Here is a 15,037-nt window from a genome sequence, read left to right on the forward strand (position 1 = left end):
CCTGGAATTTGGGATGGCACCACAGAACCTCCAAAAGTGCCACTGCAGGAACCTGGAATTCGGGATGGCACCGAGCTGGTGTCACCACCTGAGCCCCTGCATCGTTCACAGCACAAAAACTGCAAAATATTTCCCGATTTTGAGCCAAATTTGGATTCTTCCAGCATCGCCCGGCTCCTGCTCACCCCAAATATTGAACACCCCTAAATATTTTTCACCCCCCCCAAATATTTTCCGGCTGGATTTAGGTCCTTGGATTCCACATCCATCCCGTTCTGGGGCTGCCTCGTGCCGGGATAATTCCGGTGTCTCCCGCTTCCACTGGAGGCAGCTGCTGGACAGCGTGGCCAGCACATCCCTGGGAGAGCCACGGGCACATCCCAGAGCTCCCGGAGGCAGCGCTCCCGGCCGGAATTCCGGCTCCAAAGGGATTAAAGGGGCACAACCGAGGAGAGAAACCGCCTGGAAATGTAAAGTGCCGTTTATTTATTATTTTTTTTTTTTTTTCCCCCCCCACCCATGATGAAAATATCGAGTTTAAAATAAAAAAATTAATTGCACCACCAAACTGCTCTGTCCACGCTCTTCTCCTCCTCCTCCTCCTCTCCTTTTCCTCCTCTTCCTCCTCCAAAACCCAGCACCAAAATCTATGGAAAATAGCCCGAAACTTGAGGAACCTTCCCTGCTTCCCACATAAAATAAGAGGCAAAATCCATCCCAATGAGCACCCCACGGCTCCAGGGTGGTTTGGCAGGGCGTGAGCTGAGCCAGCAAGCACAGACCCCTCAAATCTGGGGTGTTCCCCCCAAAATGGGGGTGTTCCCCCCAAAATGGGGGTGTCCCCCCTTTGGGGACGTGTTTGCCCTGCGGCTTGGCCCCAGGCAGGGCAGTGCCTTTGTCCTGTGCTGGAAAACAGGAAAGGAAAAGGGATGAGGGGTTTGGGGTTAGCCAGCCCTGGCAGTTAATTCTGGGGGTCGCCATGGTGGGAGCCAGGGCAGGCAGGGGGATGGCAGCTGCCAGCCTGACCGGGGGAAAAACAGCCAAAAAAGAAAGGAAAACACCAAAAAATTCCCACCAAACTTCCCAAATCCTCGCTCAGGGGGGCTCGGGGGGTGCCAAGCCCAGGCAGGGGGAGGAGGGGAATGATTCACCCCAAAATCCCCGTGGTGGGAAGGGAGGGGGTCTCGGCCTGGGGGGCTCCAGGGACAGCGTGGGCTCGGCCCGAGGCGGCTCAGGGGGCTCCAGCAGGGAATCCTGGAGCTCTGCCACGTCCACAATGGCTGAGGCCACCCCTGGGATGGGCTGGAGGCAGCCAGAGGGGGAAATCGGCAGCCTGAGGGTTCCCTGTGCCCCCGATGGATCAGGAGAGGGATCCCGATCCCACCAGGAACTGCCGGACTCTGCCCCCGCCATTCCAGGGAAGGAAAATCCACCCTCCCCTCACCTGGACACGGAAAAGCAGGAGCCATCCCCACCCCATCCCCATCCCATCCCATCCCATCCCATCCCATCCCATCCCATCCCAATCCCGTCCCTGAACATCCAGCGTGGGACAAGGCCAGGCTTTAAAAGATCCGTTTAAAAATCAGCCCAGGCAAAGCTGCTCTGCCCCAGCCGTGTCCCTGGGCAGGGCTTCTCCACTCCTGATCCCACCGATTCTCCATCCCAGAGAGAAAACCCGGCAGCAGGTGAAGCATCAGCTGCCCATCCCTCATCCCCCACACCTCGCACCCCCCGTTACCTTCTTGTTTAACCCGAGTGAACACATCCCAAAAAAACCCAAAAAACAAACAACAAACCGAAAAAAACCCCAACGAAACCCAAAATAAAGAAAAATCAACATAAGCAGCACCACAATTCCCAAATGTCAGGAGCTCCAGAGCTGGAGCAGAGGCCTGGAACATCCCCATATCCGAAGGGACCGACCCCGCCGGGCATTCCCGAGGATGGAGACGCTGCCAGGGCCCGGAGCTTTGGGGCCGGAGCTTTGGCGCTGGGGCTGGGAGGAGGAGGAGGAGGAGGAGGAGGAGGAGGAGGAGGGAGGGGCAGTTCTGGGAGGAGGGAGGACGGGGAGCGGTGGCAGAGGCAGCAGTGCCAGCCGGGCTCACATGGCAGCTCGGGTGGGAGTGCTGGGCTGGTTCAGCCGCAGCGTCCGGCACAGCCAGCCCGCAAAATCCACCTCCTCCACCTCGGAGCGCTTGATGAACGTGTGGCTCTGCAAGCACAGGGAAAACACGGTCAGCAGCAGCCCCCAGGAGCATCCCACGTCCCAAAAAGCCAGCCCTGCGCTCTGGGGAATGCCCTGGAGAGGAGGGAAGATCCTGGCGCAGGGAGAGAGGATTTGGGAAAAACATTTGCTCCTTGCAGCCCTCCCACCATTGCAGGAATTCCTTCCCACTATCCCATCCATCCTTGCCCTGTGGCACTGGAGCCATTCCCTGGCTCCTGTCCCTCCATCCCTTGTCCCTCTCCAGCTCTCCTGGAGCTCCTCAGGCCCTGAGGGGGCTCTGAGCTCTCCCTGGATCCTTCTCCTCTCCAGCTGAGCCCCCCCAGCTCTCCCAGCCCGGCTCCAGAGGGGCTCCAGCCCTGGAGCAGCTCCAGAGCCTCCTCTGGACTGGCTCCAGCAGCTCCAGCTCCTGCTGATGTTGGAGCAGAGCTGGAGGCAGCTCTGCAGGTGGGGCCTCACCTGGACAGGGCAGGATCCCCTCCTTTCCCTGCTGCCCAGGGCTCAGCTGATCTCTGGGATGAGAGCACAGCTCGGATCCAGCCCTCAGCTGAGGAGCCAGGTTTGTCCCAGCAGAGCCTGGACTGGCTCCAGCCGAGATCCATCACTGGATCAAGGGGTCCATCCCTCCCCCCTGCCCCCATCTGCCTCACCCTGGGAATTCCCAGCCTTTGGAGGGATGGGGTGGCAGCTGGTGCCGCCCCAGTGCAGGAGAAAAAAATCCCCTCCCCACTCACCATCAGCATCTTCAGATCTGCTCGTTCTGCTGGGTTTTTAATTAAGCTGAAATGAGAAGAAGAGATTCCTTGTGGGAACGTGGGGATCAGGCTGGAGCAGCTCCAGCTTCACCCAAAGCCCCCCAGGATCTGCCAGCTCAGCTCCCAGGGAGAGCTGCAGGATCCATCTCCTGCAGACTGCGGGGACAAACTGTGCCCTGCAGATGGAGAGAAGGCACCGAGGCTTGGCAGGAACTGGGCATTTCTGTAATATCCAATCTCTGCTTTACTGGGAGCTCTGGCAGCACCTTCAGGTGTCCCTGTGCCCAGGGGGTGACTCAGCCCCAGGATCTGCTCCACTGGGGCAGGCTCAGGTTTAGGAGGAGCTGGGATCCTGCTCTGCAGCCCCACAAATAAACTGCTTTTATCCCAAGCCTTCCCAGCACCAGGGGGGATCAGGCAGAACACAGAGGGTGCAGCTGCAGAGCTGTCAGGGAGCACGTCCAGGCCTCCACCTTCAGCCAGGAGATGAAATCCTCACCATTTATTTACAAACTCCTGGAAATCTTGCGTGAAGACTCCACTTGGCAGCTTGGGAGGCGGCTGTGGAGAGAGGAAAAGGGGTTCCTGCACCTCTGCTGTGTTACTGTGCCAAAAACCAGCGTCAGCTGCAGTGTCAGGGAGCTGTGCTCTACAGCCACTCTCATCCTCCTCATCCTCACTGCTTTTCCAGCCAGGAAAATCCTTCCCTGCCGTTCCTTGCCCTGCTGCTCCAGCTCGCTCTGCACCTGGGGGACCCCACACTGAGCCCCAGGCAAAGCTGGGAAATCACCAAGTATCCCAATCCTAAACCCAACCTCAGAAATCCCAGCTCTGGCCATGCCTGTGGCTGGTGAAACAATCCCAAAAAGAGAATTTTCCATCACCCTGGAAAGGGGAGCTGCCCTTTCCACTTGCAAGTTGGGTAGGACAAGGGGGATGGCCTTAAGCTGGAGGAGGGAAGGTTTAGATGGGATTTTGGGAAGAAATTCCTCCCTGTGAGGCTGGGGAGGCCCTGGAATGGAATTCCCAGAGGAGCTGTGGCTGCCCCTGGATCCCTGGAAGTGCCCAAGGCCGGGCTGGAGCCCCGGGGACAGGTCCCTGCCCATGGCAGGGGTGGCACTGGATGAGCTTTAAGATCCTTCCAGCCCAAACCATCCTGGGATTCCCTGACTGAGCAAACATTCCCGATCCCACCCTGACTCGGCAGAGCAGGCACATCCCTGTGGAACCTCCGGGAATCCCGGCAGAGCCCTGGGAAAACCAACACCCACCTCGTTAACGATGTAATCCAGCAGCTCAAAGATGGCCATGGCAGGCCTGGTGTCCATCCCGTGGCCTGGGGGTGACACAAACCACACAGACGGTGCTGAGGGGCTACTCAGGGCTCAGTTTGGGGTGAAAAACACGACTTTGGGGACAGTTCTGCTGGGAGAGGCTGAGGCAACTCCCAGGGGAATTGAGTCATGGTTCAAGAGAAATCGAGCTCATTCCCAAATTGGATTTCCTTCGCCAGACCTCCAGTCCAGATTTATTTCCCAGCTTGGAATGTTTGGACAGCACCAGACCATCTACTCTGGCTGGCTGGCAGCGCTTCCAGAGCCTTCTGCTCCCAAGGAAACGGCTCCAGCAGAGGCTCCCGGGAATCCTGGTGCTGCTTGGTGCTTCCTTGAGAGCTCCCAGCAAAGCTCTTCCCAAAAAGAGCCCGACAGGAAGGTGCTGGCAAAGCCAGAGGAGCTGTGACAGTGTCCCTGAAACCGCCCTGTCCACGGGAGCCCCGTTCCAGCCGTGCCCAGCACGGGGGGCTCAGCCCCTCGGAGGGACACGGGGGGCTCGAAGGAGCCCTTGGAGTCTCCAGCAGATCCCAAATCCACGCTGAGGGCGCCCTCCCCGCGCTCCCACCGGGACTCCACAAACCTGTGGCGGATTTCCCTGCGAACACTCCCGGCTCCCGTGCGGAGCGGCTCCCCCACCCCAGCCCCGCTCATCCCCCATGGAAGCGTTGCTGCCGATGCACACCACAGCCCCTACCACTGACGGGGCGTCCTGGGGGCCTGGCCCGCGGCGAGATGCTGGGGGACTCTCCCTCCGCCCCGTCCACCACAGGACGGCCAAAAATTGCTTCCAGTTCCTTGGAGTCTGGCGGGGGGATTGGGTACCTTCCGATCGACAGCTCCACTAGGGACAGCCCCATGCTCCAGATGTCCGACTGCACCGAGTAGTGCGTGCCCTGCAGGCGCTCGGGCTGCGGGGAGAGCACACGGAGCCACTGGGATAATGGGAATGGGATAATGGGAATGGGATAGTGGGAATGGGATAATGGGATAATGGGAATGGGGATGGGATAATGGGAATGGGAATGGGATAATGGGAATGGGATAATGGGAATGGGATAGTGGGAATGGGAATGGGATAGTGGGAATGGGATAATGGGAATGGGAATGAGATAACGGGAATGGGAATGGGATAACGGCACTGGGAATGGGGATAATGGGAATGGGATAATGGGAATGGGATAATGGGAATGGGAATGGGATAATGGGAATGGGAATGGGGATAATGGGAATGGGAATGGGATAACGGCACTGGGAATGGGAATGGGGATAACGGCACTGGGAATGGGATAATGGGAATGGGAATGGGGATAATGGGAATGGGAATGGGGATAACGGCACTGGGAATGGGGATAACGGCACTCCCAGGCACTTGTGTTTGGGATCTGGAACACCCAGCAGGAATATCTATTTCCCTGTGTGCTGAAATCTAAGGAACTCTCCTTATCCATAAAAATGTTTTTTTCCTGCTCACTGCTGTTAACACCCAAGAGGAACCAGAGGAGCAGAAAATCCACTCGAGGTTACGGCCATTAAAATAAAAAATTAGAAATAAATCAATCCATGCAAGTCATCCCCACTGGCAGCTCTGAGGGAGCTTGGAGCCAGGGCCTGGGAGCAGAGGGGACAGGACTTTTAAATAGTCCCTGTCTAACTATAACTGCACTGGAATAACCATTCCCAAAATACAGGAGCAGCTCAGACCTCAGGATCCCTCCCTGGGAGGGTGGGGAAAGCCCTGGAACAGGTTCCCAGAGAAGCTGCCCCTGGAGTGTCCAAGGCCAGGTTGGACACCGGGGCTTGGAGCAGCCTGGGACAGTGGGAGGTGTCCCTGTGAAGCAGAGGGGGATGGAGACAGCCAAGACAAACCCAAATCACCCAAAAACCCCGCCTGGAAGGAACTTACAGACATGTAGGACCGAGTTCCCACAAAGGAGTTGGCCATGGAGTCAATGAGCTGCCCGCTGACCCCGAAGTCACAGAGCTTGATCTCCCCTCGGGAATTCACCAGGATGTTGGAGGGTTTCACATCTGGGAAGGGAGAGAGGGGAGTGTGAAGGAGGCTCTGGGTCACACCTGGCACCCCAGGCTGGGGTTCCCAGGGCCCTGCTCTCACCTCTGTGCATGATTTGGTGCTTCTCCCGCAGGTAGGCCAGGCCCCGCAGAACCTGGGAGGAATCCAAAGGCTGGCTGAGAGCAGAGCTGAGCGAAGAGCTTTGCCCTCAGCTCAAGGAGAGCTGCCCTGTGCTGTCCACATCCCTCAGGGTTTGCAATTTGTCCCAAATTCCATCACAGATTTTGGGTGAACCACCCAATAAAGCTTCTCCCAAACCTCCTGGAGGTGAAGGCAACATTATCCAGAGGGGCTGGAGGTGGGGAAAAGGGTTGGGAATATTTCCCCTCTGCTCTGGCCTCTTGGCCCAGGCAAGTGCAGGATTGGGAAACACAAAAAGCTTCCCAGGGCAGCCCAGGCTTTATTCCCAATCCCAAATCCCTGCTGGAAGCCTGAGCAGCCCCATCACTCACCGCTATACTGACTTTGCCCAGGATTTCCTCAGGAATTCTTTTGGCTTCTTTCAACACTTGATCCAAAGAGCCTCCATCCTGCAATAAATGGGAATGACCAACACAGCAATTCCCAGCAGGAAAACAAAGCAGCTGGATGTACAGGGGAGCAGGTGGTGGGTGAACAGCGCTGGGCACACTCCTTTTCCAGACAAAAAAAGGGAGATCTGGTGATCTGAGCTCAAGTTTATCACTGAAAACTGCTTTTTTAACAGCTCTGCTTCTTGCTGTTGTTTCCTCCCATCAGTGGAAATGCCAAGATGATTTGGAGGAGAAATAACATCGTTCTCCACCAGAAACAACAGAATATGTTCACTGAGCCTCTCAGCAGGCTCTGCAGAGCAGTGGCTTGGCAACATTTCCGTTTGGCCAAGCCCCAAACCTCTGCTTCCGCTTCCCAAAAGTCGCCGTCTCCCTCATTCCGAGGCCTGAGCGGGAACGTGTGGCTCCCACCAGGAGCAGAGTGGCCAGGGCAGGGAGCTGGCAGGGAGAGGGGACCTGGGAGGCTGCAGGGAGGGCCCTCACCATGTGCTCCATGCAGATGGAGATCTCCCCGTCGCTGTAGAAGGCTCCGTAAAAGCCCACGATGTAGGGGGAGTTGCACTCGTGCAGCACCTGCAGCTCCCGGATGATCTGGTTCCTGATGGCTGGTTTGATTTCCAGATGGATCAGCTGCCAAGACAGAGCACGGGCAAGGTGTGAGTCCTGCAGCGAGAGAGAGCTGAGGGGGAAGGAACATCTGGGGATCTTTGGGAAGGAACATCATCTGGGGATCTTTGGGAAAAACGAGATCCTCAAGAGAGGCACAGCCTTGCAGCGGAATCTTTGCCATTTGCACACTAATATAAAGTGCCAGGACACAGGGAAAAGGGCAGGGTGAGCTGGGATATTGGGAATAAACCCTGGGAGGGGATGAGGCCCTGGCACAGGTTACCCAGAGCAGCTGTGGCTGTCCCTGGATCCCTGGCAGTGCCCAAGGCCGGGCTGGACGGGGTTTGGAGCAGCCTGGGACAGTGGGAGGTGTCCCTGCCATGGCAGGGGTGGCACTGGGTGGGATTTGAGGCCTCTCCAACCCCATCCATTCCATGCTGAGGGCAGAGCTCTGTGCTGCCTCAGCCACGGAAGGCGCCGGGATGGCACCGGACACGGGCGGAAAGACGAGTCAGAAGTTTGATCTCAGCCCCTCTGAGTCAGCAGCCAGGAACATTTTCACAAGCTCTGGAGGTGGTGTAAGAAGGTGCTCCGAGATCAAGGAAACCACAGAAGAGGAAAAGCCCCTGTGAGGGCTCTGCACAAGAACGAGCAGCAGCTTCTGGGGCTCCACGTGGGGTCAGAGCAGAGTGGGGAGGGGAACACCCTGCGCTGGTGAAAGCTGGCCCTGCCATGGAACTGCATGAGCTGTAAGGCCCCTTCCAAGCCAAACCATTCCACAATTCCATGATTTCAAGAGCAGGAGGGAGGAGAGACTCTGGAGGAGGCCGAGCAGTGGTTGTGCTGCTCCTGCCAAGCACAGCCTCTCCCAGCAGGCAGATGAAGCAGCTCCTGATTTTCTACTCCGTGGCACCACAGTAGATGTTCCCAATGGAGCCCGAGAGGAACCTCTGTCCCTGCCTGGAATGACCTTGGGCTGTGTTCAATGGGACTGAGGGATGTGTGTGCCAAACCCATCCTTCCCACTGCCACTTCCAGCCCTCCTCAGCCACAACCTGCAATCCCCTGGAGATCCAATTCCAGTCCTGTCGTCCATCAGAACTGGGAAAAAAAATAAACTCCTGTTTTCCAGAGCCCAGGGATCTGTCACTGGGAGTGCAAAGGAGCCAGCTCCATGTAGAACCCATCTGGGAGCAGCCAGGACTCTGCTCCTGACCCAGGTGAGGTGGTGAAGGTGCAAATGCAGAGAATCCAACCAAATCCAGCCCTCCCAGAGCCAGGGAGAGCCCCGATGCTCCCCAGCATTCCCAGTCCCTCGTTACCTTCCGTGCCATAATGAGCCCTGAGGGTTTGTGCTGCACTTTGGTGACCACCCCGCCATTGCCAGCGCCCAGCTCCGAGATCCTCTCGAAGTCATCGTCCTTCAGCTCCCCCACTTTGGCTTTCTGAGTCAGGAAAGCTTCCAGGCGCTTCTTCTGCTGCTCATCCAGCTCCAGCTCCTCCAGCTTCTTCTGCAGGTCCACCAGGTTAGCCCTGGACAGGGGAGGAGGAGGTGGGAGATGCTCAGCACCAGGGAAATGAGGGTTTGTTTTTAGGAAAGTGGAGGGAAATGATGGAAAAGCATCCCCTGCCATGTCCCGAGGCCCTGACCACAGGATCAGCTGGACAGGGAGGCTGAGAGAAGTCCCTGCCCAGCACACACAGCCCCTCTGGAGAGGAGCTCTGGAGCAGTCAGGTGTTTTGGGAGAGCCAAGGAACAGGAAAAATCCTTTGGTCCTTAAAGAGGCAGCACCAGACGCTGCTCCCTGTCCTGGGGAGCCGAGCTTGGCTTCGGCTGTGTAACATGAGAAGGGCTTTCCATGGGGTCCAGCAGCTCCATTACACCCCCCACCCCAAATCCTGAGCACAAAGGGGGTCTGTGCTCCCCCAGCACCTGCTGCCGAGCCCCCACCGCCTGTGCCAGCCCCAGCTGCTCCGTCCCAGTTGCTGCCACCCTCTTGTCCCCCCTCACCCACACCCAGGGGGAGGTGAGGGAGGGTCTCACCCCGTCCCTTCCACCCGGCACCTCCACGTACCCCCCTCCACCATCACCTCCCACCCCACACATCCCACCTGCCGAGCCCCCTCTGCTGCCCCAGGGCCCCCCCAGACCCCGGGTTCCCATCCCAGCTCCAGCCCGGCTCTCCAGGCCCGGTTCCCTCCCTCCCTGCGCCCCCCGGCCTCAGCTGCCCCTGCAAACCGGGGGGTCAGAGCAGCCTCCCCCTGCCCATCCCATCCCCATCCCCATCCCAACCTCACCCTCCTGCCCGCCTCTGCCTCCCTGACCCCTTTCCTGCCCCACACACCCGGACCGGGCCCACCCAGCCCGCCAGGCCTGTCCAGATCCCCCGGACCTGTCCCGATCCCCCCAGGTCCCCCCCTCAGCCCTTCCCAGGCCTCCCCAAACCTGTCCCGGCTCCTCCAGGCCTTCCCTGGCCCTCCCCACGCCCCGTGCCCGCCGTGCCCCGACTCCCCCAGGCCCGGTGCCCGCTCTGTCCCGGCCTCCCCGGTCTGCCCAGGCCCGGTGTCCCCCCGAGGCCCGGTGTCCCCCCCGGGCCCCGCGTCCCCCCCAGGCCCAGCCCCGCTGCCGGGGCGGTCCCGGCCGGGTCTGACTCACTCTGCGGAGCCGTCGGGGCTGGGCCCCTCGGCGGCGCTGGGGGCGATGTTGAGGGCGGGCAGCACCGGCTTCCTCTTGGCCGGCATGGCCGGGCCGGGCCGCGCCTGCGGGGCCGGGGGGGCGCGGCCGGGCGCGGGGGCGCGCGGGGGCGGGGCCGGGGCGGGACCAGCGCGGGCCAATCGGGGGCGGGGCCGGGCCTGGGGGCGGGGCCGAGGCCGGTACCGGGGAGGGGGCCGGAACCGGGGCGGGGTCCAAGGGCGGGGCCACGGTCAGGACTATGGAGGCGGGACCGGGAGCTCCATGAGGCGGGACCGGAGGCTCCGTGGGGCGGGACCGGGAGGTCCATGAGGCGGGACCGGAGGCTCCGTGGGGCGGGACCGGAGGCTCCGTGGGGCGGGACCGGGAGCTCCGAGGGGCGGGAGCAGAACGCTCGGGGGCGGGGCCTCATACATGCACAAGGAGCGGGGCCCGGGAAGAGCGCGTGGCGGGGCGGAGTCTCGCGAGATCTCGCTGAGGGGGAGAAGGCGGTGGGCCTGTGGCGGAGGTGCCCCCCGAGGGGCACGGGCTGTGTGGATGGAGCGTTAATTAAATTATCACTAATTAGTGATGCAGAAACGGGCAGCAGTCCTCCAGCCGCAGTCTGCTCTGTTCATCCCGTTCGTGCCTGATCCCATGCCCGAGACCCCCGAGGCTCATCAGGAGGGGCCCCGAACGGCCCCGGGTGGCGGCACCGGGCGGGCGCCCTTTGCCCGGTCCCGGCGGGGCCATAAAGCAGGGAGCAGCCGCCGTCTGCTCGGGCAGAGGCCGTGGGGCGGCCGATAAGGGGCCGTGGCCTTGTCCCCGCGCCACGCCTGGGGCACACGGAGCCTTAGTCAGCGGTGTCCCCTCCCTGTGCCCGGGATCCCGAGGATCCGGGAGTCCCGGCCCCTGCTGGGGTGGGATCCACTGAGGGGTGCTGGTGTTGTGCTGCCGCCCCTCACTGCAGGGAATGAGGCTTTGGCACAGCCGCACCCCGTGTGCGGCCCGAGACTGCCGTGAGGGACTCGTGGAATAACCCCAGGATGGTGTGGGTTGGGATGGATTTTAAACACCTCCCATTCCATGGCAGGGACAGCTTCCACTGCACCAGGGCACTCCGAACCCCGTCCAGCCCGGCCTTGGGCACCGCAGGGATCCAGGGGTGGCCACAGCTGCTCTGGGCACCTGTGCCAGGGCCTCACCCCCTCCCAGGGAACAATTCCTCCCCAATATCCCATCCATCCCTGCCCTCTGGCAGTGGGAAGCCATTCCCTGTGTCCTGTCCGTGCATCCCTCGTCAATGGTCTCTCTCCAGGGAGAGCCACGGGCAACCAAGGCTTTTTTGGATAAGCCATCAGTGGTAGAGTCCAAGCCAACGTCCCCAGATATCGCCCTCAGCGCACATCGAATGTGATTAATGCCGAGATATCTGAAAAAAGGGAAACTGTCCCCAAAAGTGGGTGAAGGTTCATGGACAATTATAGCACCTGGACTTCGCCCGGCAGCCCCAGCCCCTCCTGCCCCGCTTGGCAGAGGAGCACAAAAACATTTGGCTAATGAGTTATGGGTCCAGCCCCGGGGCGGCCCTGCCATCACACCCCGACAGCCCCAATCAGGGCTGGGACATTTTGCAATCTGCGATATTATTTCTGTGCAGTTGGAGTTTAAACTTTGCCACTTGAGTCAGGAGGAGGAAGAGGAGGAGGAGGAGGAGGGTGAAGGCCAGGCTTGTCCCCTGCGCTCCCGTGTGTGCTCAGAGAGGGTTGAGAGGACAATCCATGGCATCTCACTCAGGTATGTCCTGACTGCCGCTGCTCAGCGAGATCCCATGGGGACATCAGGATTCACTGAGAGGATTGAGGGTGAAGGACAGGGCGCAATAAAGCCCCGTGTCCACCTTGGCCAAATGTCAAGTAATGACAGCTGTCCCCAGCTGGCTGGGAGGACATTTGAGTGGGTTGGTTGGGTGGTGGGTTGGTTGGTCAGTCAGTCAGAGATGACTGCTCAGCCTGTTGGTCAGTGGGCTGGTTGTTGGGTCAGTCCATCCATTGGTCACTTGGCCAGCAGGCTGACCATTTGGTGTGTCTCTTGATCAGTTCATTGACTGACAGTTGGTCAGTGGGTCAGCTGGCCGGGTAGTTGGGATGCCAGTTGGCTGATTGGCCACTTGGGCTACTGGTCAGCTGGCCCAGTGGCTGTCTCTGAGTCCGGAGTCTCAATCAGTGCCCAGGGTAGCAGTGAGGGACTGAGTCCCCTCCCTGGGATGGCCAGTGACCGCAGTCCCTTCCCTTCCACTTGCCACCCAAAATGATTAACCAGCTCTTCCAGCACAGTCACCTCCAGGAGGGAACCCCTGGCTGGGCTGCTCTGGGTGGAAAACTGGAGGATTTGGGAATTTCAGCTGCTGGAAGGAGAGAGGACTCTGCCGTATCTGGAGCCCCCACATCCTGTCCCACACCTGTAGGGCTTTTCCAGGGGTGGCTGTGGGGGGCATGGCGGGGCCTGGGCTGGACAATGACCCTGCCACCCCGCAGCCATGGCCTCCAGTGTGGGCAGCCTCGAGAACCTGGACCTGCTGGATCTCCTCTTCGACTGCCAGGACTGGATCCTGCGTGGGGCAGAGCTGGGGACGCCGCCGGGAGCCTGGCCCCAGGACAGGGTGAGCCCCGAGCCCGGCCCGGCCTGCCCTGCTGGGTCCCAGCCCAGGGATGGCACACACCAGGGAATGGGTGCTCCTGGTGACGGTGCCGTGTCCCCACAGCGTGCTCCGGACAGCAAGGACCTCCTGAGCTCCATCCTGGGCTCCGGGGACTCGGTGTCAGACTCGCCCAGCTGGTCCCCGGCCACCAGTGACAGCGGGGTGTCCGAGGACCCCCCCTCTGACCAGCACGACAGCCCCCCCCGGAGCTGTGACAGGGGTCCCCGAGAGGTCCTGTACCCCTACACCGACCCCTGCCAGGCCCAGCCCCCCCCGGCGGGCTCTGGGGTCCTGCACCCCGAGGTCTCCATCGACCTGGGTGAGCCACACTGGCAAGGGACCAGGCTGGGGACACTGGGGAGCTGAGAGCGGTGGAGGAGCTGGGGGGTTGTGAGGAAATTAAGGGAGCTGGGGGAAACTGGAAAGAACTGGGAGGTCTGGTGGGCTGGGGAGGAGATAGGGAGAATGTGGAGAGCTTGGGAACTGGAGTGAGCTGGGCAGACTGGTGTTGGGGGGCTAGGGCAGGACCAAAGGGACAGTTTGGGGGTTTGGGGGGACAGAGTCAGGGCCAGCAAGTCACCCTGGTTCTGGGGCCATGACAGGGGGAGGGTCCTGAAGTGGAGACACTGGGGACACTGGGGACACAGCACTGCTGACAGCCCCGCTCTGCCCTCACCCAGACATGTGGCACCCTGGGTTCTTCCTGGAGGAGAGCCAGGACGTGCCCGTGGTCCCCCCTCCTGCATCCTGTGCCCTCACCGTCAAGGACCTGCTGCTCTCGGGCAGCTCTGACAACGTGAGTCCCTGTCCCTGTGTCCCCAATGCTCCCTGTCCCCAGCCTTGTCCCTTCCTGGACCCTCATCATCCCCATTCCCAATCCTATCCCTCCCCATCCCCACACTTGTTCCCTTTCCCTTCCTGCTCCTTGTCTATGACCCCTGTCCCTTCCTGGCCCAAGGCACCTTCACCATGGTCCCAGGGACCCAGAGGTGTCACCACTCCATGTTCCCACAGCAGCCACAGGCTCCTGGCTCCCTGCTCCAGCCCAGCCAGGGCCCCTTCCAGGAGCTGGTGCTGACAGAGGACGAGAAGAAGCTGCTGGTGAAGGAGGGGGTGACCCTGCCCACGCAGCTGCCCCTCACCAAGGTGGGTGCAGGACACCTGGGAAGGGTGTGGAGTGGGGGTCCCAGGCCTGCTGGCCCTGACCCCGCCGTGTCTCCCCCAGTACGAGGAGCGGGTGCTGAAGAAGATCCGGAGGAAGATCCGGAACAAGCAGTCGGCTCAGGAGAGCCGCAAGAAGAAGAAGGAATACATTGATGGGCTGGAGAGCAGGTACAGAGCCCAGCCCCTCCCCTGACCCCCGGGGGGGCACCCTGGCCACTGCTCCTTGCCAGCCCTCACATCCCGCTCTCCCTGCCCCAGGATGTCAGCGTGCACGGCCCAGAACCAGGAGCTGCAGAGGAAAGTCCTGCACCTGGAGAAGCAGAACTCGTAGGTGTTCCCAGGGTGGGATGGGGACAAGGTAAGATGGGAAGCATTGGGATGGGGGCTCATGGGCTCTCCCTGCTCCCAGATCCCTCCTGGAGCAGCTGAAGAAGCTCCAGGCCATGGTGGTTCAGTCGAGCAACAAGGCAGCACAGACAGGAACCTGCCTGGCGGTGAGTGGGGCCTCCACACCTGGGAGCCCTGGAGATGGGCTGGGAGGGAGGGATGGAGGGATGATGGATGGATGATGGATGGATGATGGATGGATGATGGATGGATGGATGATGGATGGATGATGGATGGATGGATGGATGATGGATGGATGATGGATGGATGGATGGATGATGGATGGATGATGGATGGATGGATGGATGGATGGATGATGGATGGATGATGGATGGATGATGGATGATGGATGATGGATGGATGGATGGAGTCTCTTCCCCTGCTGTGCTCAGTGATGTCCCCTCTGTCCCCAGGTCCTGCTGCTCTCCTTCACCCTCATTGTCTTCCCCTCCATCAGCCCCTTCGCCCCCAGCAAGACTGAGGCAAACGGCGACTTCAGACCTGTGCGAGGTGAGGGCTGGGCTGTGCTGGGCTGTGCTGGGCTGTGCTGGGCTGTGCTGGGCTGTGCTGGGCTGTGCTGGGCTG

At 60.5% G+C, this 15,037-nt stretch overlaps 2 protein-coding genes across 4 annotated transcripts in view; one reads left to right on the plus strand and one right to left on the minus strand.

Annotated features, from left to right (window-relative positions):
- Positions 1 to 137: 137 nt before the first annotated feature.
- MAP2K2 (mitogen-activated protein kinase kinase 2) lies at positions 138 to 10,312 on the minus strand. Its single transcript, XM_015651674.3, has 12 exons — positions 10,186 to 10,312; positions 8,852 to 9,062; positions 7,404 to 7,550; positions 6,840 to 6,917; positions 6,430 to 6,481; positions 6,220 to 6,344; positions 5,011 to 5,224; positions 4,254 to 4,318; positions 3,482 to 3,543; positions 2,962 to 3,007; positions 2,109 to 2,215; positions 138 to 462 (listed from the first exon to the last, which is right to left on the minus strand). Exons 1-12 carry the CDS (start codon positions 10,269 to 10,271, stop codon positions 432 to 434), a joined length of 1,224 nt encoding a protein of 407 aa, XP_015507160.2. The 5' UTR covers positions 10,272 to 10,312; the 3' UTR covers positions 138 to 431.
- A 386-nt stretch (positions 10,313 to 10,698) lies between these two features.
- CREB3L3 (cAMP responsive element binding protein 3 like 3) overlaps positions 10,699 to 15,037 on the plus strand; it is a 5,272-nt gene continuing 933 nt past the window's right edge. Inside the window, exons 1-9 of one of the 3 annotated variants that reach the window (XM_033520136.1) lie at positions 10,699 to 11,997; positions 12,738 to 12,862; positions 12,965 to 13,220; positions 13,582 to 13,697; positions 13,916 to 14,047; positions 14,127 to 14,233; positions 14,324 to 14,392; positions 14,475 to 14,559; positions 14,866 to 14,962. In XM_033520136.1, the coding sequence (XP_033376027.1) occupies positions 11,982 to 11,997; positions 12,738 to 12,862; positions 12,965 to 13,220; positions 13,582 to 13,697; positions 13,916 to 14,047; positions 14,127 to 14,233; positions 14,324 to 14,392; positions 14,475 to 14,559; positions 14,866 to 14,962 (1,003 nt within the window). In that variant the 5' untranslated portion in view covers positions 10,699 to 11,981. The remainder of the gene's footprint in view (positions 11,998 to 12,737; positions 12,863 to 12,964; positions 13,221 to 13,581; positions 13,698 to 13,915; positions 14,048 to 14,126; positions 14,234 to 14,323; positions 14,393 to 14,474; positions 14,560 to 14,865; positions 14,963 to 15,037) is intronic. The other 2 variants (XM_033520135.1, XM_015651656.3) reach the window with 2 other exon arrangements.

The sequence above is a fragment of the Parus major genome, chromosome 28 (assembly GCF_001522545.3).
Source record: "Parus major isolate Abel chromosome 28, Parus_major1.1, whole genome shotgun sequence".
Taxonomy (NCBI): Eukaryota; Metazoa; Chordata; class Aves; order Passeriformes; family Paridae; genus Parus; species Parus major.